Raw genomic sequence first — 26,408 nt, 5'->3', positions numbered from 1 at the left:
TCGTGGCATGGCATCAAACTTTTACCCTTAAAAATCTAGATAGGCGACGTTTAAAAAATTCTATAGGTTGCATTTTTTGAGCTACAGAGGAGGTCTAGGGCTAGAATTATTGCTTTCGCTCTAACGATCGCGGCGATACCGCACTTGTGTAGTTTGAACACCGTTTTCATATGCGGGCGCTACTCGCGTATGCGTTCGCTTCTGCGCGCGAGTTCGTTGGGATGGGGCGCTTTAAAAAAAATTTTTTCTTATTTATTTTTATTTCTTTTTTTAATTTTGTACACTGAAATAAAAAAAAAATTATCACTTTTTTTCCTATTACAAGGAATTGTATGTAAACATCCCTTGTAATAAAAAAAAGCATGACAGGTCCTCTTAAATATGAGATCTGGGGTCAAAAAGACCTCAGATCTCATATTTAGACTTAAGTGCAAAAAAAAAAACGGCTCCGGTAAGCGGCGGAGGGCGCGGGAGAGTGGCGGGAGGGGGGGCCCTCTCCCACCACCGATAACGGCGATCTTGCGGTGAATCTGCCGCGGAGACCGCCGTTCTAGTTTACAGGACTGCTCACTAAAGAGATGGATATCTCGGTTGTGGCAGCAGCTGTTGCCGTTACCGAGATATCCATCTTTAAAAAACCGATGTATATTTACAGTGGGCGGTCGTTAAGTGGTTAAAACTTTTAACATTAATTGCACATTTTGTGTAAATTGATATTACGTATTGTCAGAAAAAACAAACACTTATCTTAGTTTCTTACAGACTCAAAACTATGTTTTAAAGAAGAAGTACTACCAAAGCTTGTTTGGCTGTACTTTTCCTGTGAATCACAGGAGTGCAGTTTGTTCTGCACTTCTGTGACCTGTTTTCAGCAGACAGCGGCCGAAGCCCACTGTTGGCTGATGTTTAAGAGCCGATCAAGACTCTGGCAAGATCGTGACAATGAAGTCGGGATCCGCCCACATGCCTGGACCAGCACCGGACTCAGCCTCTCAGGGAGCCTCTGAGAGCTTATGCCAGCTGCTCCCCCAACAGCCCAGCACTCCAGTGACCGAGGTGGGGGCAGAGTAGAGAGCCAGGGACTGACAGTCACAAGCGGTGTTCATCAGCGGTGTTCGATCGCTCGGTTCTCAGTGTTGAACCGATGCTGCATCCACCTAGTTAAGTATGATTTTGGAAGAAAAAAAACTCTCTCTTTTAAAGAAACGTTGTTACAGATATATACACCTATACAGTTCTACGCATAAAACTGGTTGTGTAAAGTATAGCCATTTTTTTGTAAACTGCAAAACAAAGTCATTATCTACTGACTAACTTATGAATACATTTTAATCTGATCTCATTTTCATAAAGGAATGTCAACGAAAATTGGATCACAAACTTTCTTTGGATGCCTATCTTTTGAAACCAGTCCAGAGAATTACAAAGTATCAGCTGCTTTTGAAGGTAATACTTTATACTTTTACTTAACATTTTATGCTACTTTTTGAAAATGTTATTTGGCTTATATACTAAGTCAATGGAAAGAGATGTTATGGCCTCTAAAATGCCTACTAATGATCTTTTCAATGTCTGTAGCATTGCCCCTGAAAAACAATTAGGATTGCATACACATTATCACTCAGAAAAAATAAAGATTATTGCCTTTATAAAACCCATATTAATATCCAGAGAAAAATGTTCAGTTTTAAAACAGCAGTAGAGTTGTTACTGCTGCCCCCTACTGAGATTTCCCTTAACTTCCTGTCCCAAAGACAGAAGTTGCTTGGACAGGTGTTCCTTTCAGCTTGAGGCTGGGTTCACACTACTACACTACTTTCATCCTACTGCTCTGTGTTCAATGTTTCCCTATGAGAGCATCTTGTAGCGTCCTACACAAGTCGGTCCGACTTTGAAAATGCTCCCTGTACTACTTTTGGTCCTACATTGATCCTACTTCAGGCCCATTGAATATCATTGAAGTCGGACCAAAGTAGTATCCTGTTCATGAAAGTAGGATGGATGTAGGACCAATGTAGGATAAATGTAGGACCAATGTAGCAGAGCAAAGTAGGATGAAAGTAGTGTAGTAGTGTGAACCCAGCCTTACCCTAATGCCGCGTACACACGGTCGTTTTTTGTGATGAAAAAAAACGAAATTTTTAAAAACGTCATTTAAAATGACCGTGTGTGGGGAAAACGTTGTTTTATGTCTTCTAAAAAACGACATGCTCAGAAGCAAGTTATGACACAAGCTTGAATGGAACAGAGTGCCGCCGTACGTGCTGAACGTAACAACGCTTTGCTAGAGCATTTTGGTGTGTAGGCAACGTCGTTTTTTAAAATGAAGTCATGCTAAAAAATTACGTTTTTTTTCATCACAAAAAACGACCGTGTGCTTACCGTGTGTAAGCTCTTTTTTTGATGGCAGCTTTCAGTGGTGGGATTTTTTTCTACTAGGACAAAAAGTAAAGAGAAATCTACCTAGTAGGAACAGAAACAGCAATAAAAATGTGATAGAGGTTTTAACCTTTCCTCATGTTAGCCCAAATTATATCAACATTTTGGCTAGAGTTTCCACCTTAAACGTTTTCGTAGCTTTAAAAAAAGCTTCAATAAATAACTGGTGGTAGTCGTATCTATGTAGAAATCCAACACACCCCTTCTGAGTCAGAGCTAAAGCTATCTAGTCAGCAAAGCCCATGCTCCATGCAGATCCCATGTTATGACTCAGCAGCGTGTAGGCAGGTGCAGTCTTATTTCTTCACTGCAGGTGGTGTTCAGCTGCAGCGCCATTGCAGTTGGAGTTTAAAATGGTTGTAAAGGCTTGTTTTTTTTCCTATAAATATAACAAACATGTTATACTTACCTGCTCTGTTGCATTGGATTTGCACAGAGAAGTCTGTATCCTCCTCTTCTTAGGTCCCTCGCTCGCTCTCCTGGTCCCTCCCTCCCAGGGCAGCCATCAGAAATTGTGGGGCCCCTTACACAGCTTTGGGCCTGGCTTCGCCCCCCCCCCCGAGCCTGACCACCAATATTCCCCAGGACCCGCCCACTAGCCATTCCACCGAATCCGCCCACTACCCATCCCACCAAGTCCTTCAGTGCCTTAGCCCCCCTCACACCTGTACGCTGTCAGCCCCCCTCTCACCTGTGTGCTCTCTGCCCCCCTCAAACCTGTACACTCTCAGTCCCACTCACACCTGTACGCTCTCAGCCCCACTCACATCTGTACGCTCTCAGCCCCACTCACACCTGTATGCTCTCAGCCCCCCTCAAACCCGTACGCACTCAGCCCCCCTCACACCTGTATGCACTCAGCCCCCCTCACACCTGTATGCTCTCGGCCCCCCTAACACCTGTATGCTCTGAGCCCCCCTCACACCTCTATGTTCTGAGCCCCCCTAACACCTGTATGCTCTCAGCCCCCCTCACATGTGAATATATGACACACACGCACAAACACAGTCATGTACACACACACAGCCACCCCCCCTCACTTGTACAACAGCCCTTGCTTGTAAGGTGGTCCTCCTAGTCCCAGCTCTTGTGTACACATAGATAGGATAGGAGCTACAGTCTAGCACACAATACACTGAGTACAGGCACACAGATAGGAGCTACAGTCTAGCACACAGTACACTGAGTACAGGCAGCTCACACGAAGGGGTGCACATGCAGCAAATGGCCAGAGGAGGCAGCAAAGAGCCCAGATGTGAGTTTAATGACACAGAGCAACAACTGCCGACTCACACACATACAGAAGCATTCACTGAGCTCTTCTGCCCCCACCCTTGCCTTCTCACATCCTTGCCAGTCAGCCGGGCCCCTCCAGATACTTGGGCCCCTTACAAGTGTATGGGCTTTACCCCCCTGATGGCGGCCCTGCTCCGCTCCTGTTCAGTGCTTCTACAGCAAGCAGCTTGCTATGGGGGCACCCGGACTGAGTCACAGCTCCTTGCGTCCATTCAGACATGGAGCCGCCCCATCTCTCCCCTGATTGGCTAGCTGACATTGATTGACAACAGAGGAAGTCAATGGTGCCACTGCTGTGTCTCAGGGAATCGGGAAGAAGAATCTCAGACTGCTGAGACACTCGTGGACATCGCTGGACAGAGAGGGACCTCAGGTATTTGTTAGGGGGGCTAGGGGGCGGTTAGGGGAGTTGCTGCACACAGAAGGCTTTTTATCTTAATGCATAAAATGCATTACAACCCCTTTAACTTCAAAACAGTTCTGTTTCTGCAATTGATCTCTGTGTGTTCACTGCCATCGCACCATGTTACCTAGAGATGGGAAGGAAAAATTGGAAAAACACTGTATTTCTCAATTTTTTTTCCCAAAGCAGTTTTTTGTCTTTATTCCGAAAATTATAAAAAATGTGGAATATGTTCTTTTACAATGATAAATAAAATATCAAAGACATGAAATGTAATAAGATTCTTCCTAAATTTGTATACTTGTTCAGAAAATTCTCCACAATGGCTGCCTAAAGTTTTTTTTGTACAGCTACATGGTATGTTCTCCTCATTTATATGGAAAAATAAACCAGCCAGAATTAAATTGAGCACACTTATGCGTCTGGTGGTACAGGGGGGATTAGCCTTCCCAGACCTTTAAAAAATGTTTTTAGCTACACAGCTGGTGAGGGTGGGTAGATTGTTGAACCCTGATAAATATAAACCGCTACAATGTTAGAGGCTGCAGTGGTCCACTCGGTGGAGGCACTTCAGGCACTGCCATTTTGTGGGTTAAAATCTAGGCATGACCTTGACCCCTTTGACAGTTAAAATATGGAGAGCTGGTGTAGCAAAAGAGGGACTTCCGAAAAACGAATTTTTCCCCAAATATCCCATTGTGGAGAAATCCTGGGCTTCCACATTTAGACTCTATTCAAGATTCAGGGGCATGGACTAAATTTGGGGTTAAAAAATGATCACAAGTAATACACAGAGAAAAAATTCTTTCATTTGTAGAAATGAGGCAATGCTGCAATATATCGGAGAGTTATACTTACCGTACATGCTCTATTAGCCCAGTTTCCTGAGGGTATTGCACAATTAGTAGAACCAGGATTATAGAAATTGGTAAGAAAAAGAAGTGAAACTTCAATTTCAACCTTGTACACTTACTTAGCAAGGTCACCATCGTTAGACATAAGTAAATAATGCAAGTGTTGGAAAAGAGATGTACCAAAATTGGCAGAAGAGAACTGTGAGGAGATTTCCATTTCAGATATTGGTGTCACTTCGAGATAAATAGATACATATTAAGATAACATATAGGAGCTATTATACACCGTATAAATTATATAGGATATTCTTATCGAACCCCCAAAATTGTTGGAGATGTGCAGATATTCCAGGAAATTTTATCCACATATTTTTGTTGAGTCCGAAGATAGTGGAACTTTGGAGAGAGGTTTTGAGAGTAATCGCTACAGTAACATCAGTTTCTTTGGATCAAGAGGCAGAGATCTGCCTATTAGGATTGGTAGGGAATAATATTACTTCCATAGGAAAACAAGTGGGCTTGTTACTCTTTTATGCAAGAAAGGCAATAGTGTTAAAGCGGTAGTTCACCCTGACCCACATGATGTTACCATCGAGACAGGCATTGTAGCGCGAGCTACAGTATGCCTGTCCCGATTTTTTTAACCCCGTACTCACCTCGTAGTCGTCCATCGTAGATTTCGGCTCCCGCGGGGAATGGGCGTGCCTATGGAGAGGGAGGATGATTGACGGCCGGCCCTGGCACGTCACTCTCCCCGAAGACAGCCGGAGTAGGTCTCGGCTCTTCACGGCGCGTGCGCACAGGCTATGCGCACGCGTCGTGAAGACCAAGCCTATTTCGGCTATTTCCGGAGAAGCGTGACGCGCCAGAGCCGGCCGTCAATCATCCTCCGTCTCCAGAGGCACGCCCATTCCCCGGTATCTTCGATGGACGACTACAAGGTGAGTATGGGGGGAAAAAATTCGGGACAGGCATACTGTAGCTCGCGCTACAGTGCCTGATTTAAAGGTAAAAGAAAAATTTTTTTTTTTTTTCCTGTCGATAGGGTGAACCCCCGCTTTAAATCGGAAGAAAGTAGAAGCTCCTTCATTGGTTCTTTGGAAACATTTAGTAAACGGCAATCTGCCATTATATAGGGAGACATATTGTAACAGAGGATATGGTGAGAAATATGAAAGAGTATGGGCAAGTTGGATAGAGAATCCCACAACGGCTTCAGGATAAAGAGGATACGGAGATGGGGTGAACCACACCAATAGAACAAGGGGTAAAGGGGATAAATTAATGTATAATTGTTTATTTGTTTTTGATGAAATGGCTATTAATGACATTTTATGGATGCTCCTGAGAGAGCAGATAAATGTAAGTTGTGGAATGTGTATTGGATATTGAAAAATTAATAAAGATAATAAAAAAAAGAGATATGAAACTCAAACTATATAACATGAAGACCTTAAAGCGGTTGTATAGTCTTTTTTTTTTTTTACTTTTACTTACAGGTAAGCCTATAATAAGACTTACATGTAGGTAAAAAAAATCTCCTAAACCTTTACGGTTTAGGAGATATTCCCCTTGCAATGAGTCGCTGAATGCAGCAGCGCATGTGCACAGGAGATTCTCGGCGCATGGTAGTTACGACATTGCGGCTCCAGCCACTCACAGCGCTGGATTCGCGATACCCAGGAGACACGCCAATGGAAAATGTTATCTCCCTCTGGGTGGACCGGCAGGGATACCGACGCCTTGGTTTAAGGTAAGTATTTCATAATGAGTATTTCATAATGAGCTAGTATGCGGTGCATACTTGCTCATAATGCTTTTTCCTTTACACGTGGCACAAACATTTTTTTTTTGGACTATACAACCGCTAAAGATTTCAGACACTTTATGTAAAGTCTTAAATTATTACAACCAAAAAATGTAAATGTATTTTAATGAGATTTTATGTGATAGACCAACATAAAGTGGCACATAATTGTGAAGTGGAAGGAAAATGATAAATTATTTTCAATTTTTATTACAAATAAATGTGAAAAGTGTGGCATGTAATTGCATTCAGCTACTTTGTAGAACCACCTTTCACTGCAATTACAGCTACAAGTCTTTTTGGGGATGTCTCTACCAGCTTTGCACATCTAGAGATTGAATTTTTTGACCATTCTTCATTGAAAAATAGCTCTGTCAGATTGGATGGAGAGCGTCTGTGAACAATTTTCAAGTCTTGCCACAGATTCTCATTTGGATTTAGGGCCATTCTAACACATGAATATGCTTTGATCTAAGCCATTCCATTGTAGCTCTGGCTGTATGTTATGTGCCAAAAGTAAAATTTTGGTCTCATATGACCAGAGCACCTTCTTCCACATGGCTTCTCGCAAACTGCAAACAGCACTTCTTATGGCTTTCTTTCAACAATGGCTTTCATTTGCCAATCTTCCATTAACCACTTAAGACCCGGACCATTATGCAGGTTAAGGACCTTGCCCCTTTTTGCGATTCGGCACTGCGTCGCTTTAACTGACAATTGCGCGGTCATGCGACGTGGCTTTCAAACAAAATTGGCGTCCTTTTTTCCCCACAAATAGAGCTTTCTTTTGGTGGTATTTGATCACCTCTGCGGTTTTTATTTTTTGCGCTATAAACAAAAATATAGCGACAATTTTGAAAAAAATTCTATATTTTTTACTTTTTGCTATAATAAATATCCCCAAAAAATATATAAAAAATATTTTTTTTTCCTCAGTTTAGGCTGATACGTATTCTTCTACTTATTTTTGGTAAAAAAAGATATCGCAATAAGCGTTTATTGATTGGTTTGCGCAAAAGTTAGGAGAACAGATTTAGAAGAATCTTTTTGATTGTCTATTTCACGATACAAAAAAAACGGCCCCTCAATATAAGAATACCTTAGTCCTATTTCTTTTAAATGCGACCAAAAGCTTGATTCCGAGTCTCTGGTGGTCCCAGGATATCCAGAGCATGAAGGACTGGGTTGTAAGGGGTTGAAATGATAAGAGTCATAGAAGAAACTATTCACATAGAAGAGGACTCATTGGAGAGATTCCGGAATATACGGGGGGAAATGGCGGGAGTTCAGGGAGTCGGGAACCTGGAGGAATTGGGAAGGTGTAGGGAACTGAGGAGAGGAGGAGGGGTATGGGTTGGGTTTTTTCTCTTTTTTTCTTTTCCGTGGGAGGTATTTTTTTGGGGGGAGGGGGAATAATTGTTTAGAGCATAGATAAAGGAATATGATGCTTTTAACATGTGAATGTGTTGATACTTGTCTATACAATATTCACTGGTGATCGCCATGCTACGTGCCCCCACGGGCGCGCGCCGGCATGTTATCCTGCTGAACTTTATATGACGCCCAGTCAGGATAACAGAACCACTTCCCGGCCATCATTCTGCTGGGAGTGGTTAAAAGCTGAACAGGTTTTCATTCCCTTCTGGGGCCCTTTGACTACAAAGGCTACTTTCTTTAAAAGTGTTAACGTAACATTTTAATTACAATTTTGCATAGCTTCAGTTTTCATTGTTTCCAAAAAATTACACTTCTAACTAAACTTATACTAAATTCAAATATATTTGTTATAAAAATTAAGTAAATAAATGACTATTTTGGATTTTTGGGAATTATGCAACAATAACATTTTAGTGTGTTTTAATAAAAAATCTTATTAGATTGTAAATTGGAGCAGGGCCCTTCTAAACCTCTTGTGTTTGATTGTATTTTAGCTGTATTGTCTCCCTTTATATTGAAAAGCACTGCACAAACTGTTGGTGCTATATAACTTCTGTATAATAATAATAATAATAATATTAATAATAATAATAATAATAATAATAATAATTCTTATTTGCACAACTATCATGGAACAAATTAAACAGCACCATCTTTTTAATTCCATAGGTTTCAGGAAATCTACAGTATAACAAATATAACAAACTTACCAGTCTATAAAATACATATGAAAAATAGCTAAAATGATTTGGAGATCAGAGGAACAAAAAATGAGGCACTGAAGGGCAGCAAAAGGGTTTCAAGTTTATGTAAACCCTGACAATAAACAGCTCTTACTTGGTCCCTTTTGGTCTGTTTATTAAACCAAAAAATACCTGTTGATCCTGTCTGACAATTTCCTATGCTTTCTTCCAGGGTTACACTCTTATAAGTTATTTCTCCCAAGTGTATCTGTAGACTACAAAACCCCACCCCTTATGCTATACAGAAGAGAAGAGGGGTGATGTTCTGTAGTCCTTTGTTGATAAGGCTGCTCCTGCATACTGTAGATACAGTATGGTAATTGTTTGTTGTCACCACAGGACAGAAGGTTTGTGAAAATTAAGAAAAAAACAACCTGGAAAAAATAAACAACTGTAACCTTATGTAGATGGACTAGTAAACTGCAATATATAAAATGGATGTTCTTGAATTTAGATAAGCATTGTGATAGGCCTCCTATGATTGAATTACTTACCATGCTAGGTGATAAGATGGTCTGCCCTAGTTATATTGTGCAGGTTAAATTGTTGATTTTTTCTAAATAGAATGTTTCTTTCTTTCTAGGAAATGCTGAAGTGCAGCAAAAATTCAGAAGGCACAGCAGAATTAGAGGAAGCTCTTTCAACTGTGTTAGATATAATCAAATCAGTCAATGATTCTATGCATCAAATAGCCATTACTGGATACGAGGTACACTACCATGTCTTTTGGTCTTTTTTCTAAAACAGAGTTTTTAGGATTGTTTTCCTGCAATTAACAAAAATTCCATGGTTATGTTGGTGCACTATGTTGTACAGAATGTAGATGTACAGTGGGGCAAAAAAGTATTTAGTCAGCCACCAATTGTGCAAGTTCTCCCACTTAAAATGACGAGAGAGGCCTGTAATTGTCATCATAGGTATACCTCAACTATGAGAGACAAAATGTGGAAACAAATCCAGACAATCACAATCACATTTCTGATTTGGAAATATTTTTTTTGCAAATTATGGTGGAAAATAAGTATTTGGTCACCTACAAACAAGCACGATTTCTGGCTCTCACAGACCTGTATCTTCTTCTTTAAGAGGCTCCTCTGTCCTCTGCTCATTACCTGTATTAATGGCACCTGTTCGAACTTGTTATCAGTATAAAAGACACCTGTCCACAACCTCAAACAGTCACACTCCAAACTCCACTATGGTGAAGACCAAAGGAGCTGTCAAAGGACACCAGAAACAAAATTGTAGACCTGCACCAGGCTGGGAAGACTGAATCTGCAATAGGCAAGCAGCTTGGTGTGAAGAAATCAACTGTGGGAGCAATAATTAGAAAATGGAAGACATACAAGACCACTGATAATCTCCCTCGATCTGGGGCTCCACGTAAGATCTCACCCTGTGGGGTCAAAATGATCACAAGAACGATGAGCAAAAATCCCAGAACCACACGGGGGGACCTAGTGAATGACCTACAGAGAGCTGGGACCAACGTAACAAAGGCTACCATCAGTAACACACTACGCTGCCAGGGACTCAGATCCTGCAGTGCCAGACGTGTCCCCCTGCTTAAGCCAGTACATGTATGGGCCCCGTTTGAGGTTTGCTAGAGAGCATTTGGATGATCCAGAAGAGGATTGGGAGAATGTCATATGGTCAGATGAAACCAAAGTAGAACTGTTTGGTAGAAACACAACTCGTCGTGTTTGGAGGAGAGAGAACGCTGAGTTGCAACCAAAGAACACCATACCTACTGTGAAGCATGGGGTTGGCAACATCATGCTTTGGGGCCATTTCTCTGCAAAGGGAACAGGACGACTGATCCATGTACATGAATAAATGAATGGGGCCATGTATCGTGAGATTTTGAGTGCAAACCTCCTCCAATCAGCAAGGGCATTGAAGATGAAACATGGCTGGGTCTTTCAGCATGACAATGATCCCAAACACACCGCCCGGGCAACAAAGGAGTGGCTTCGTAAGAAGCATTTCAAGGTCCTGGAGTGACCTAGCCAGTCTCCAGATCTCTACCCCATAGAAAACCTTTGGAGGGAGTTGAAAGTCTGTGTTGCCCAGTGACAGCCCCAAAACATCACTGCTCTAGAAGAGATCTGCATGGAGGAATGGGCCAACATACCAGCAACAGTGTGCGACAACCTTGTGAAGACTTGCAGAAAACTTTTTACCTCTGTCATTGCCAACAAAGGATGTATAACAAAGTATTGAGATGAACATAATTTTCAAATAAATTCTTTCCAAATCAGACAATGTGATTGTCTGGATGTGTTTCGACATTTAGTCTCTCATAGTTGAGGTATACCTATGATGACAATTACAGGCCTCTCATCTTTTTAAGTGGGAGAACTTGCACAATTGGTGGCTGACTAAATACTTTTTTGCCCCACTGTATACTTTTTCTGTAAAGGAAAACAGCAGTAACACAATGCACAGCAGCTCCAGGGTCAAGAGTAGACAAATAAGATAATATAACCCCAGGGCAGGGCTCTAACTGTTGCATGTATGGGTGGAGGTTGTGCCACTGTGACCTGCAGAGTTACCTTGCTAAGCAGCTGCAGACAAACAGCTTTTGAATGACAGTACACAGCAGAGGGAAAGGAACATTCGTAACTAGGAGAATAAGTATACACATAGAAGCAGAAGAAACATAAGACATAGCCAATACAGACAGACAAACATAAAAAAAGCTAAAGCCAATACAAGACAGATCAGGGTACAAAAGAAATGAGTGCCTAGCCCATTTACTAAAATAAACAAAAACTGAAGTTTAAAGTCAGTAAAAAGCAACTCACAGATTACTTTACAGGCAGGAAGTAAAACTTTTGGTTCACATTTTTACAGTGAAAGACATGGTAAGAATTCTATTCCTGAAAGGTACACATTTTAAGATTACGTCTTTAAGATACAATGCAAAAACCTACTAACAGTTTTTAAAGTGCATGGAAATTGTTCCAAGGTCCACATATTTGAATACATGATTTGACCTGGCATATGCACATCTATTGTTTCTGTTTAAAGTATTACTAAAGGCAATGGGCCAGATTCACGTAGGAGCGCGTATCTTTGTTCCGGCGTAGCGTATCCTATTTACGATACGCCTCCGCAACTTAGACGGGCAAGTGCAGTATTCACAAAGCACTTGCTACGTAAGTTGCGGCAGCGTAGCGTAAATTGGCCGGCGTAAGCCCACCTAATTTAAATGTGGAAGAGGTGGGCGTGTTGTATGTAAATCAATCGTGACCCCACGTAAATGACGCGCTTAAAGAACGGCGCATGCGCACGCATGCTCAGTATCACGTCCAATTTTTTCCCTAAGTTACGCCGGCTCAATGCCTGTGACATGAACGTAACCTACGCACAGCCCCATTCACGTATGACTTAAGTAAACGACGTAAGAAGATACGCTTGTGCCGACGTCCACTTTGCACTGGCTGCGCCTCATATAGCAGGGGTAACTTTACGCCGGACGTAAGCCTAACGTAAACGGCGTAGCGGGCGCAAGTATGTTCGTGAATCGGCGTATCTACCTAATTTACATATTCAACGCGGAAATCAACGGAAGCGCCACCTAGCGGCCAGCGTAAATATGCACCCCAAGATACGACGGCGTAGGAGACTTACGCCGCTCGTATCTTGCCCAAATCTATGTGTAACTGATTCTATGGCCCCGTACACACGATAGAATCCATCCGCAGATAAATCCCAGCAAATGGGTTTCTGCGGATAGATCCTATGGTGTGTACACGCCAGCGGATCTGTTTCCGCGGAGAAATCTCCTCTGGGATGGATTTCAGCAGATCGGATATTTGCTGTGCTGCACAACAAATCCATCTGCTGAAATCCATTCCAACGGATGGATCCGCTCGTCTGTACAGACTTACCGGATCCATCCGTCCAAAGGGATTCCCCGCACGCGTCGTAATGATTTGACGCATGCGTGGAATTCCTTATATGACAGTGTCGCGCCCGTCGCCGCGTCATAATAGCGGCGACGGCGCGACACGTCATCGGCAGAGGATTTCCGCGCGGATTTCAATGCGATGGTGTGTACACTCCATCCCATCGAAATCAGCGGAAATCTTTGAGAGGATTTATCCGTGGAAACGGTCCGCTGGACCGTATCTGCGGATAAATCCTCTCATGTGTACGGGGCCTATGAATCGGGCGCATAGATATGACGGCTCGGATTCGGACTTACGACGGCGTACGTGGAGATATACGCCGTCGTAAGTCCATCGTGAATCTGGCCCAATGTGTTAAAGTAATGTTATGGTTTTAGAACAAGTCTAATAATCTGTTAAGCTAAGATGCTTGTCTTGACAATGACTTCATAAGTATTGTGGAATTCACTATGTTTCGCATACCAGTTTCATTACATCATTGCTGTTTGATTCTGTAGTTTTTTCAGTCTGCTACCACACCTGCAGCTTAAGCTTCTGAAATAGTTTCTGTTCCTATTGTTTCTCCTGATACATCCCAGAAATGTAGGGCAGATTCTTCAGCCTTTTTTTTCATACCTGTATTTTGTGATTCCGTCTAGCCTATAATACACATGCACATTCAGGCAACTAAAGTGCTGCCATTGGCACTTGCCTCCAACCCTCCAGAGCAAGTGTTACAAGGTGCTTGGTTAGAGGCAGAGATCGATTTAGGACATTGTGCTGCAGTGCCCTCTGAAGGGGAACTATGGCAGTCTATGGACCATTGAACAACCCAATGCAAGCTGGGTATAAGTAGGGGTGTTGAATATAATCGCAGCATCGGTGCATCGCGATTCAGACATTCACGATGCTGCACTGATGCTGCGAGTCGGCTGAATCTGTCACTCCGTGCAGTGTTTTCCCTCTCCGGGAGAGAGCCTGCATGGTGGATAAATCCCCTTCCCCTCCCCTTCACTGAAGCAGAAAGTCAGCTGATGAGCTGACAGCCAGAACAGTGCAGGGGAGGAGCTGAAGGAGACCCTGACATGAGCAGAGGAATCACTAGAGGCACCGGAAGGGGAAAGACACAATGAGCAGATATGGATGATGGAGAATCAACTGACACTAATAGCTGGTGAGTGCCAGTGTAACTGATCCCATCCCTCCACTACTATCATCCCTCTGCCTCATCCCACCATGCCAGTCTGATCCCACCATGCCAGTCTGATCCCACCATCCCTCTGATTCCACTATGCCTCTGATCCCACCATCCCAGTCTGATCCCACCATGCCTCTGATCCCACAATGCATCTGATGCCACCATCCTACCATGCCTCTGATCCCACCATCCCTCTGCCACTGATCCCACCATGCCTCTAATCCCACTGCCTCTGATCCCACCACCCTCTGCCTCTGATCCCACCATGCCTCTGATCCCACCATCCCTCTGCCTCTAATCCCACCACCCCTCTGCCTCTGATCCCACCATCCCTCTGCCTCTGATCCCACCATCCCTCTGCCTCTGATCCCACCATCCCTCTGCCTCTGATCCCACCATAACTCTGCCTCTGATCCCACCATAACTCTGCCTCTGATCCCACCACCCCTTTGCCTCTGATCCCACCATCCCTCTGCCTCTGATCCCACCATCCCTCTGCCTCTGATCCCACCATCCCTCTGCCTCTGATCCCACCATCCCTCTGCCTCTGATCCCTTTGCCTCTGATCCCACCATCCCTCTGCCTCTGATCCCACCATCCCTCTGCCTCTGATCCCACCATCCCTCTGCCTCTGATCCCACCATAACTCTGCCTCTAATCCCACCACCCCTTTGCCTCTGATCCCACCATCCCTCTGCCTCTGATCCCACCATCCCTCTGCCTCTGATCCCACCATCCCTCTGCCTCTGATCCCACCATCCCTCTGCCTCTGATCCCACCATAACTCTGCCTCTGATCCCACCATACCTCTGATCCCACCATCCCTCTGCCTCTGATCCCACCATGCCTCTGATCCCACCATGCCTCTGATCCCACCATGCCTCTGATCCCACCATGCCTCTGATCCCACCATGCCTCTGATCCCACCATCCCTCTGATCCCACCATCCCTCTTGCCTCTGATCCAACAATACCCATGCCTCTGATCCAACAATACCCATGCCTCTGATCCAACAATACTTCTGCCTCTGATCCCACCATGCCTCTGCCTCTGATCCCACCATCCCTCTGCCACTGGAGAAAAATTTAGTTTTTCTGACTGCTTGAATTTTTGGATAAAATTTTTTTAACCATGCGCACTTGTGCAGTAATCGTGATGCATCATGAAATTGGATCGAATCGTGGACAAGATAATCGTATTTGAATCGAATTGTGATACCGGTGAAGATGTGCACCCCTAGGTATAAGAGGAGAGAGAGTGGTATTTTCTCAAGTTGAATACCAAGGAGACCAAGATGTGCACTTTGCTGCTTCTGTGCCCACATTAACCTGCCACAAGCCTGACTTCTGAACAGCGAGACCCCTGTTGCTGTATAGCTAGGACTGGTGAGAGGACACTGCTGCCATTAATCTGTTGTTACTAGCAGAGACTGAGCAGCATTACTTACTACATTCAGGCTGCGCCTGTACTCATGTTGCCTATTGTCCATAGTAAGAGGTACCTCTTTAGGGAGTTTTAAATGTAATCTCTGCCATTTATATAGAGCGCACTTTAGGTGGATATAGCCTACTGTTTACAGAGGAGTTATCACAGTATTAATTATCATCACTGTTTTCTATTGCCATTACTTATTTTTGATTTTATGGATTCCATTCTATGCTGCTATAGCCTAGTGAATATTGAGGCCCTAATGCAGGTAATAGCGCAGTTGACTTAGGCACAGTCTACTTTACAGCAAACCTCACTGATGTGCAACGAGAAGTGGCTGATTCATCCTTAAGAAAGACTGAGGCAGAGGAATCTAAGTGGAGTTCCATTCGACCCCCTTCTGGAAAGAGATGTCACAATTGTGGGGAAACTGGACACTTTAGAGCACAATGTGAGCAGAGTAGAAAAACTCTGCCTGACAATACAGAAGTCATTAAGGTACTACAAATGCTGCTACCTGGAAAGCCATTGGGAAACTTCAGTGGGCCCTAGTGAAGAAGTTGATCAGATTCCCACCTACAACAGCCAGCTCCAAATCTAAAGTCACATGGAAACAACTGCAGATGTACAAAGCCTCACAGAAGGCCCACCTGGCTGTTTTCCAGTGCCTGTCCAGCTTCCTTTCCTTGACCTAGGGTAGGTAATCCCAGAAAGACAATGGACATTAATCTTCCAGAACTTCAAGAAAACTGTTACCACAACAAAACAGATCAAGAAGATAGTACAAATACAGACTGCTAAACCCACTCACAGCAGGTCCCTTGACAAGTTAGTAGGTCCTTCAGCCCTAATAAAGAAAAATCCTAGCTCAACTTACCAGCCAGCCTGCCTGCAACAAACCAAATTGTCCTGTCTAACAGTTCACGTTATAAACAGGGGTTTAGTTTGCACACCCTTGCAAATACATGCGTAAGCTGCAGACGCCACGTCATGGCACCCCAGTATTATCTGCAGTCCTAACTCTATACATTCTGAGCACATATAAAAATGTATAGATTGAGGGCAGGCAAGCCTGGAGGGAGCCTACCCCTCTTTAAAGGCACAGGGGCACACTGGACACCCAGCAAATAGCACAATGGCAGAAAAGATGTCCAGTGCGCCCCCTCACCAAATAACCAATGGAACAAACAAATGGCAACTGCCTCAACCTATAATGGGCTTTAACAGTAAATAGCACATGTTATTTGTTGAGGGGGCGCACTGGACACCTTCGCTGCCATTGTGCTATTTGCTGGGAAATCTCACTAACACCATACAGTTCTGTCTCTGTGCTTAAAGGGTTTATTTCCTTTCCCCTAGTAAAGATCACAGTAGTTTTCCTATTTATAATTCTGCCGATCAGCTGTTGGTATGCTTTATAGCAAACAAATTAGCCTTCTAAACAATTTGCAGCAATACAATGCAGATACCTTCAATTTGTTTATTCTGGCCTTTCTAGAGATATTAGCCTACAAAATGGAGGGGTCATCTACTGCTGTCTGCTGCTTTATTACCTTCATAAAACTGTAGTAATAAAAGGAGCTACCTTTCAAGCAACCAATCTGAATAAAAGCAATCACTACGAGATGCCTATTAAGACTGCTAATAAATGTAATAGCATCTTGTGGTGTTTGCACTTAGACTGGACCTTTTTATATTTAAAGGTTTAAAATTAATTACAAAAGCATGTTAAGGCTGTTTCCAGGTTCATAAACCAATCATTCCTCACTCATGCCTTACACGTGCATAACTGTAAAAACTATACGTGATTGGCAGCAAACATAATAAGAAAACAAATGTTTTATTAAACAATTAGAAAGTCACAGCTCACAAGGTATAATAATGATACATTTCCTGGTGGCATTTGCAGAAATACTTCTGTTCTCTGCTACAGTTAGGGCATTATTTACACATGGGGGTGGGGGGTGGTTTATAAAACTTTCTTTAGCAGCAGCTACAACAGCTGGAAAGCCAGATTATTTGAGAATTCCACTTTATTTAAATGTTTCATTGCAACTAAGGACAGCAAAGGCATAATCTTTCTCACTAAGGCAAATGACAACATTGCAACCAATTGTACCAGCGCAAACCGGGCAGAACTGGGAAGCTGCATTTAAATGTCATGAAATTTAGTTGTATGTGTGTCTTTTTTTCACAGGGGGATCTCAGTGACCTAGGGAAGCTGCTCATGCAAGGCTCCTTTAATGTGTGGACTGACCACAAGAAGGGCCATAATAAAGTGAAAGATCTGGCCAGATTCAAGCCAATGCAGAGGCATCTCTTCCTGTATGCAAAAACCCTTCTCTTCTGCAAGAAGAGGGAAGAGAGCACTGAGGGGCATGAGAAGTCACCTTCCTATAGTTTTAAGCATGCTCTGAAGGTAATGTGCTAGTCTGTTTTACATTTCCATATGTGTAGTGCATTATTAAATGTATCTTTAATCAAAACGTTCTTGTTTAGTTTTGGATAGGATGGGGGAAAGATTTTTTTTTTTTATTGCTGTCTGTGGGTAGATTTACCCCTTATAGTCGGTTCACACTGGGGCGACTTGGGATCCGACTTGAGGTCGCCTCAAGTCGTCCAAAGTCGCGCTGTAGAGATAAACAATGTAAGTGAATGGGAGCGGTATTAATACACGCTACTCAAGTCGCTCCGACTTCAGAAGAGGTTCCTGTACTACTTCAATCCGACTTGTAGGCGATTTGTACCCATTGATTTCAATGGAAGTGGCCTCCAAGTCTGATCACTGTCTTAACTGAAGCGACTTTCCAGGAAGATAACATACATTTCTCAGGCAAACCTCTCCCTCCCCTAGAGCTGATTGTTGTTTGATTGGCCACTGGAAAGTCTCCTGTCCTGGAGACGACTTCATGTTGTGTTGTAAATCACCCCAGATCGCCCTGTGGTTCATGCTCAAGTCGTGTTGGAGTTGCCTCTGAAAGTCGCGCTGGAAGTTGTGTCTCCCCAGTGTGAACCGACTCTGATTCACACTGGTGACTATTGTCAATGTAACAAAATTTGATGGAAAATAAAAACTTAACAGATGTGTTGCAACTGGAGATGAGGGGCAATTTGTTCTGGTGATTACTGTGTCAGATGGATTTTCCCTCACTTTGGAGAAATTTACTCTTTCCTGTTGAGTTTCAGTAATGCATTCTATGCATTAAGGTGAAAAAACTTCAGAGGATTAGCGTCCCCCCCCCCAAGCCCCCGTTTACTTACCTGACCCCTCGAATGTCCAGCGCCGTGAATGCGCTGGCTTCTCGGCTCATTCATTGGTTGATTGATAACAGCGCAGCAATTGGCTCCCTCTGCTGTCAATCAAATCAATGACGCGGCGTGCCGGGGGCGGGGCCGAGTGATACAGTGAGCGGCTAAAGGCGCAGTCTGTATTACGGGAGTGCGCCCGCAAGAACTAACCTGAATGGGAGAGAGCTCCCATGAAGGGGGTTAGTTCTTGCAGAGAGGAGCTGAGACCGCCACCAAGGGACCCCAGAAGACCAGGATCGGGGCCACTCTGTGCAAAACAAGCTGCACAGTGAAGGTAAGTATGACATGTTTGTTATTTAAAAAAAAAGGGAACCTTTAGTGTCCCTTTAAAGTTCTATCGGGAAGCAGCGACAAGGGGTTAAAGTGTATTTTACCCCTAAAAGGAATATCCGTGCTGGTGTGATCAGTTTGCAGATCAGTGCCTCCCTTTGGAAGTTACTATGGTGTGCTGCCATTCACTGATGCAAAAAAAAAAAATGCCATCATCGTTATAATGCGCCATAATGCTTAATGTGCATTGCGGAAATGCACACTCTAAGTCCCCTTTCACACTGAGCTTCTTCTAAACTGTCAGTAAAACACTTTCACACTGGGGTGGGCAGGCACCGGTGGTAAAACGCTGCTATTTTTAGCAGTGATTTAACATTGTTTTCGCTGCACGTTTAACCCCTGCTAATGGCCGAAAAAGGGTTAAAAGCAACGCTCCTACAGCACCTCAAAGATGCTGCTTGCAGGTCTTTTTTTAGCATCCTGCCAGCGCACCGCTCCAATGTGAAAGCACTCAGGCTTTTACATTGGAGTGAGAGGAGAGGCGCTTTACAGGCACTTTGCACGCACTATTTTTAGCGCTATAGCGCCTGTAAAGCGCCTCAGTCTGAAAGTAGCCTAAGCTCTTTTGAAGAGCTTTTCACATGCTTTTGAAGAGCTCTACATTAATTTCAATGGAGAGGGGCGTTTTGTCACTGCCCTGCCAGCACAATGCCCCAGTGTGAGTGTGAAAGCATTAAATGATTTTAACGGAAATAGGTTTTTGTGAGCTTTTCAGGTGCGTTTTTTAGCTTGAAAGTGCCCGAAAAGCGTATCAGTATGAAAGGGGTCCAACACGGGCATTGCCGCAATGCATAGATGTAATTTGGCCCTTTTAAATTTTCTCAAGGTATTGGCAGAAATCTGGGCAATGGGAAAAGAGCAGTACATGCAGCTTTTTGTGACAGTTATGTAGAAATGGGAAAAGTACAGTGTAGCAGTAATCTTCCTGTGACACAGAGAGAGTAAAAGGGCTAAAAAGCTTGTCCCAAAGGAACTGCTCCAGGCATCTATGAAAGCCGACAATATGATCTAATGTCAGCATTTGGTCACATGCTTTAAGCTAAAAGTGCATGTGGAGTAATGTATTTGGCAGAACTGTCCAATTGGCTTCACTCTCTAGCCTGCTCAGATGAGATCACGTGACCAAATACAGTTTTTTCATCATGCTATCAGCCTTTATAGATGTCTGAACTGGTCGATTCTTCAGGAAAATTAAGTATTTCAGCCCTTCTATTTCTCTTTTTTTTTTTTTCTCAGTCCTTGCAAAATTGTAGACATGCTTTTTAATGTAACTTTTGACTAGAAGTACGATTTACTGATTTACATTTGACAATGGATTCTTTTATTTATGATAATCATTTTTTATTTTATTTTTTTGTTAACAGATGAGTTCTGTTGGTATCACTGAAAATGTAAAAGGAGATAATAAGAAGTTTGAAGTATGGTATAATGGCAGAGAAGAAGTGTACATAATTCAGGTAAAAGCTACTTTTTATTAAATGTTTTTATAATGCTTGCACAGAGATTTTTAATGAGTATTATTCCCTGTTACACATTCATAGGCAAAACACTAATGCCAGCAGCAGTAAAAAGCCCTGTAGCTGTTCATTTGATTGATGTATACCTTTCCATAGTCCTCCATTGATCAGGTTCTCCACTCCTGTGGACCAGTTTTAATTGTGTCCTAGGTTTCAAGTCTATCTATTATTTATATGAGAGACCACACCAGCCAGTTCGGACACAGCTGATATACACTTATATGCTCCAAAGCCCAGTCAGATGACTCTTTTGTGAGCTGTCAAGTGCCAGGGGTATGTCAGAGCCGGTATGTTTTCTTTCTCGTACATCACGGGACACAGAGCGGCATATTCATTACTAGTGGGTTATATGGAGTACCTTCAGGTGATGGACACTGGCAATCTCAAACAGGAAGTGCCCCTCCCTATATAACCCCCTCCCATAGGAGGAGTACCTCAGTTTTTTCGCCAGTGTCTTAGGTGTTGGTGCACGTTGAGGCTGTGCCTGTAGTAGTCCTTGGGACCAGGGCCAGCTGACCGGATCCGTCCAAGGTGCTTCATAGCCAAAGTGGACGGTACCCGGGCCCCAATTCGTGGATGGGGTTTTGCCTATAATGCCTCTCCTTGGAGGGCTGGACCCTGGGTTCCAGGTCTGGTTTCTAACCTAGAGAATACCTGTTGCCAGTGGTGCTGTATAGGTCCAGGTTGTGGTGTTCTTTTAAGACCCCAGTCCCTGAAGGTCTATGACCATACCCACGGTGAAGGGTGAAGATTGGGCCTCTTGCAGAGCAATACCCTGCGGCGTGGAAAGGTAAGCAGGGGGCCTACGGAACTTGGTTTGTCAGTAGGCTTCCTACAGGGGATTCTTGGGCAGCCTATTTATGCCTCTGTGCATGGGCAAAGGAGAACCACAAAGTTTTCAAACGGGATGGCTCAAAACACCCAGGTATGGTTCCCCTGGCTGGGCTAGTAGGCTGCTGCTGCTTCTGTCACAAGGAGGGCCTTTTTTTGGGCAGGGTGTTCCACAGAGAAGGAACCATACCATTAGGGAGACAGTTTAAAGCTTCCCTTTTACCTGTATCTGCTGCTCCAGCGTCTAAGGTCCTGGTGTCTCCTCTCCACATGGCTTCCTGCTTCCCCTAGCGGCGTTTGACGCGCGCGCGTGCGCGCGCTTTTACTTATCTGTGCGCGCGCTTGCGGCGACGCCGCGGGGAGGGGGCGGTTGACGCCGGACGGCTCCTCCCCCCTGCACACGGAGGATAAATCCTGGAGGGCTGTTCAGTCTGTAAAGGCTGTGAGGGGACACGGAGCAGCGATGCTGGCTACAGCATAGGAAGGTTTGACAGAGCTTCTGGCACAGTGACACCCGGTGGCAGTTGTGGGAAGTACACCTTACTAAGGAGCCTCTGGCTTAAAAGTTTACATTCAAGCCTGTGTACTAAGCAGCGCCTTTGAACACTTAGGGTGCTCACCTAGCCCAGCATTAGGGGGTCAATACCAGACAAAAAAAAAAAAAAAGATTTTTTCTGGTTGAAGCCCTTGGGGCTCAGTATTGATTTTCCCTTTTTATAGGTTATGGGAGGTTTGGAGTCCCTCTAACATTACCCTATCCTATTGTTTCACATTTATTTGATTATATGTGTATTTTCTCCAGCTACAGTCAGTTGTATACTAGCGGAGTGCCTCAGAATTTGTATATTATGGCTCCTAAGGGTGCAGGTAGCGCTAAGAACGCTAAAACGGTTAAAAAAAACAAAAGGTTCTCCATCGGGCTCTGAGGATATCCAAAATCTAGTGGCCCCTACTACTCCGGAATGCCCGGAAGTTGTTGTCCTAGGTGAGCCATCAGGGTTGCTAGGTGCTATGGCTGGCCCTACTCAACCAGCTCCTTCCTATGTAACGGAAGAGATGTTAGCCTCCACCTTGGGTGGATTGGAAAGGAGGATGGCCGCTCTAATTACGGCATCTTTGGCAGGGAAGAAGCGGGTTAGATCCCCGTCTCCCAGGTCTGAGTCTCTGGAGGAGGATATCCTCTCCGACTGACGAATTGGAGGATCAAGGAGACCAGACAGAGGGAGGTCAGGATCACCTTGACCATTTAGGTTCTGAGGATTCTACCATAGAGGAACCTTTTTCAGCTTCTCACACAGAAAGACTGTGGGTTCAGTCCCTAACGGATATGGTGCGGTTGGCTTTTAAGATACCTGTGCCTCAGCCTCTGGCCTCCGCGGTATCCTCATTGGGCTCCCTGAAAGCGCCCCAAGCCAATTTGGTATTCCCGGTACATCCTTTGTTAAAGGACCTGATTTTTCAGGACTGGGCTAAGCCAGACAGGTAACCCTTAGAGGAAGAGTTTTCAAAGAGATGGGCTGTCCCTACTGTGGACGCAGCCATCTCATGTGTGAACAGATCTTTAACTTGTCCTGTAGAAAACTTGCAGGTGTTTAAGGATCCGGTTGATAAACGCTTGGAAACATTACTTAAGGCCTCCTTTACTTCAGCAGGGGCGATAGTTCAGCCCGCTGTGGCTGCTATTGGAGTGGCCCAAGCATTATCAGATAAGACTAAGCAAATGCTTAAACTTATCCCTGCCCAGCAGGCAGAGGAATTTTGGATATACCCAGGGCCATAGGCTTTACGGTGGATGCTATCAAGGACTCCATCCAGCAGGCGTCACGTTTATCCTTATTTCTAATCCATATGAGAAGGCTCTTATGGTTGAAGAATTGGGAGGCTGAGCCCCCGGGCAAAAAACTCCTGGTAGGGTTCCCTTCCATGGAGGACGTCTCTTCAGAGAAGACTTGGATAGATATATTCAGACTATATCAAGCGGCAAAAGCACTCTCTTGCCAGTCAAGAAGAAGGCCCGAGGGCCCGCATTTAGGCGCCAGCCCTCCCCGGGGCAGGGGCCCTCTAATACCAAACAGTATCGACGGCCTCCTGCAAGATCAGGCATTAACAATAAGCCGCAGGGCCAAGCCACTGGGGGCAAGAAGCAGTGGTACCGCAAGCCTGCGAAGCCAGCCCCCAAGTCGGCCCTATGAAGGGGCGCCCCCACCCACGATGGTGGGGGGAAGGCTGCGTCTCTTTGCAGAAGTTTGGGAGGCCACCATTCCCGACTGCTGGGTACGGTCTTCCGTGACCACGGGCTACAAGCTAGAATTTCTAAAATTCCCTCCTCCTCATTACCAGGAGTGAAGAGTACCAGGCGACCCTGTGAAAGGAGCCGCATTGATGGCGGCATTGAATCATCTGCTATGCCAGAAAGTGATAGTAGAAGTACCAGTCCGGGAACAGGGATTGGGGTTCTACTCCAACCTGTTTATCATCCCAAAGCCCAACGGCGATGTCAGGCCAATTTTGGACTTAAAGGGAGTAAATGCGTATCTAAAGGTCCGCTCATTCCGGATGGAAACTATTCGGTCAGCTGTCGCCGTGCTCCAGAAGGACGACTTCATGGCGTCCATAGACATAAAGGATGCTTACCTTCATGTGCCAATTTTTCAGCCACATCAAGTATTTCTATGCTTCTCGGTGGCTCAGCGTCATTTCCAATTTGTGGCGTTCCCCTTCGGGTTGGCTACGGCCCCCCGGGTATTCACGAAGGTCCTAGCCCCAATCCTAGCCAATCTAAGGATCCAGGGGGTCACGGTCCTGGCTTACCTGGACGACCTCTTGGTCGTAGACCATTCATCTCCTGGCCTGGAAAGAGCAGTGGCCCTCACGGTTCAGTACCTCGAGAGGTTCGGCTGGGTCCTAAATCGAGACAAGTCAGCATTCCTGCCCACAAGGCAGCTGGATTATCTCGGCATGAGATTGGATACAGAACAACAAAAGGTGTTCCTACCCCTATTAAAGGCCATCAAAGAGCTAATACAAATGGTTCTAAGCAAGAGAAGGCCAACCGTTCGCCTATGTATGCGGCTACTAGGCAAGATGGTGGCCACATTCAAGGCGGCTCCGTACGCTCAGAGCCACACTCGCATCCTGCAGGCAGCCATCCTGTCAGCCTGGAGCAAGAGGCCTCAGGCCTTAGAAATTCCTTGGCCACTCTCACCAAGAGTGCGGCAAAGTCTAGCTTGGTGGTTAAACCCTCAGAATCTCCTGAAGGGAAAGACTTTCAGTCCTGTGACCTGGAAGATAGTAACCACAGACGCCAGCCTGATGGGCTGGGGAGCAATTTTGGATGGTTGCACTCGCCAGGGCTCTTGGGCAGCGGCAGAGAAGCAGTTGCCCATCAATATCTTGGAGCTCAGAGCTGCTCGACTAGCCCTCAGGGCTTGGACGTCCAAACTACAAGGGTTCCCGGTGAAAATACAATCGGACAATGCCACGGCGGTGGCATATATATAAATCACCAAGGGGGAACCAAGAGTCAAGCCGCTCAGAAAGAAGTGAGCTTGATTTTCTTGTGGGCAGAAGCCCATGTGCCCTGCATATCGGCTATATTCATTCCCGGAGTCGACAACCTACAGGCGGACTTCTTAAGTCGCCAGACTCTGTTGCCGGGGGAGTGGTCTCTGCATCCACAGGTCTTTCAGACACTCTGCCAGAAATGGGGAGTGCCGGACGTGGATATCATGGCATCAAGACTGAACAAGAAGCTAGACAGGTTCATGTCCCGCACAAGGGATCCCAGGGCCTGCGGAACCGATGCGTTAGTTTGCCCTTGGCATCAGTTCAAACTTCTTTATGCATTTTCCCCGCTCCAGTTACTACCCCGCCTGCTGTGCAGGATCAGGGTGGAGCACATACCAGTCTTCCTGGTAGCTCCATCATGGCCCAGAAGGGCATGGTATTCACTAATCCTAAGGATGGTAGTGGGAGACCCTTGGACTCTTCCTCTACGGCCAGTACTGCTATCGCAAGGTCCGATCCTCCACCCTGCCTTACGGCATCTAAATTTGACGGCCTGGAAGCTGAATCCCTGATTCTCAGGGGTAGAGGTCTGTCTCAGAAAGTAATCTCTACCCTAATCAGAGCCAGGAAACCGGTCTCTAGGGTGATTTATTACAGGGTCTGGAAGGCCTATGTAGGCTGGTGTGAGTCCAAGTTATGGCTTTCTCGTAAGTTTACCATCGATAGAGTATTAAGTTTTCTCCAGCTAGGAGTGGATAAAGGACTGGCATTAAGCACTATCAAGGGGATTTCAGCTTTGTCAGTATGGTTTCAGCGGCCGCTGGCCACCCACTCGCTGGTTAAGACCTTCATTCAAGGGGTCTTACGTATTAATCCTCCAGTTAAATCCCCGCTTTGTCCGTGGGATTTAAATCTTGTTCTGTCAAGTTTACAGAAACAACCTTTTGAGCCGTTGGCTGAAATTCCTTTGGTTTTACTGACAAGGAAGTTAGTATTTTTGGTCGCCATAGTTTCCGCCAGAAGAGTATCGGAACTGGCAGCCTTATCCTGTAAGGAACCATATCTTATTTTACATAAGGACAAGGTCGTTCTCCGCCCTCATCCTTCCTTCCTACCAAAGGTTATATCCAGTTTTCATCTAAACCAGGATTTGGTATCACCATCCTTCTTTCCTAAACCTACTTCCAGAAAGGAAGGGTTGCTGCATACCTTGGATATTGTCAGGGCCATGAAGGCCTATCTTAAAGCTACAGAGAAGATCCGGAAAACAGATGTGGTGTTCATTTTACCGGATGGGCCAAAGAAGGGGCAGGCAACTGCAAAATCCACCATCTCGAGGTGGATTAAACAGTTAATCACTCAGGCCTACGGCTTGAAGGGGTTGCCTCCTCCATTATCATTAAAGGCTCATTC

The 26,408-nt window shown here is 44.8% G+C and overlaps 1 protein-coding gene across 3 annotated transcripts in view; it reads left to right on the top strand.

Annotated features, from left to right (window-relative positions):
- MCF2L2 (MCF.2 cell line derived transforming sequence-like 2) overlaps positions 1-26,408 on the top strand; it is a 366,799-nt gene that overhangs the window by 287,893 nt on the left and 52,498 nt on the right. For all 3 annotated transcript variants that reach the window (XM_040349448.1, XM_040349451.1, XM_040349447.1), the window contains exons 20-23: positions 1,354-1,446; positions 9,563-9,688; positions 17,699-17,920; positions 20,505-20,597. In XM_040349448.1, coding sequence (XP_040205382.1) covers positions 1,354-1,446; positions 9,563-9,688; positions 17,699-17,920; positions 20,505-20,597 — 534 coding nt within the window. The remainder of the gene's footprint in view (positions 1-1,353; positions 1,447-9,562; positions 9,689-17,698; positions 17,921-20,504; positions 20,598-26,408) is intronic.

The sequence above is a fragment of the Rana temporaria genome, chromosome 4 (assembly GCF_905171775.1).
Source record: "Rana temporaria chromosome 4, aRanTem1.1, whole genome shotgun sequence".
In the NCBI taxonomy this organism is placed as follows: domain Eukaryota; kingdom Metazoa; phylum Chordata; class Amphibia; order Anura; family Ranidae; genus Rana; species Rana temporaria.
Note: the sequence above shows the minus strand (reverse complement) of the source record. Positions and strands in the feature narration are given on the sequence as shown.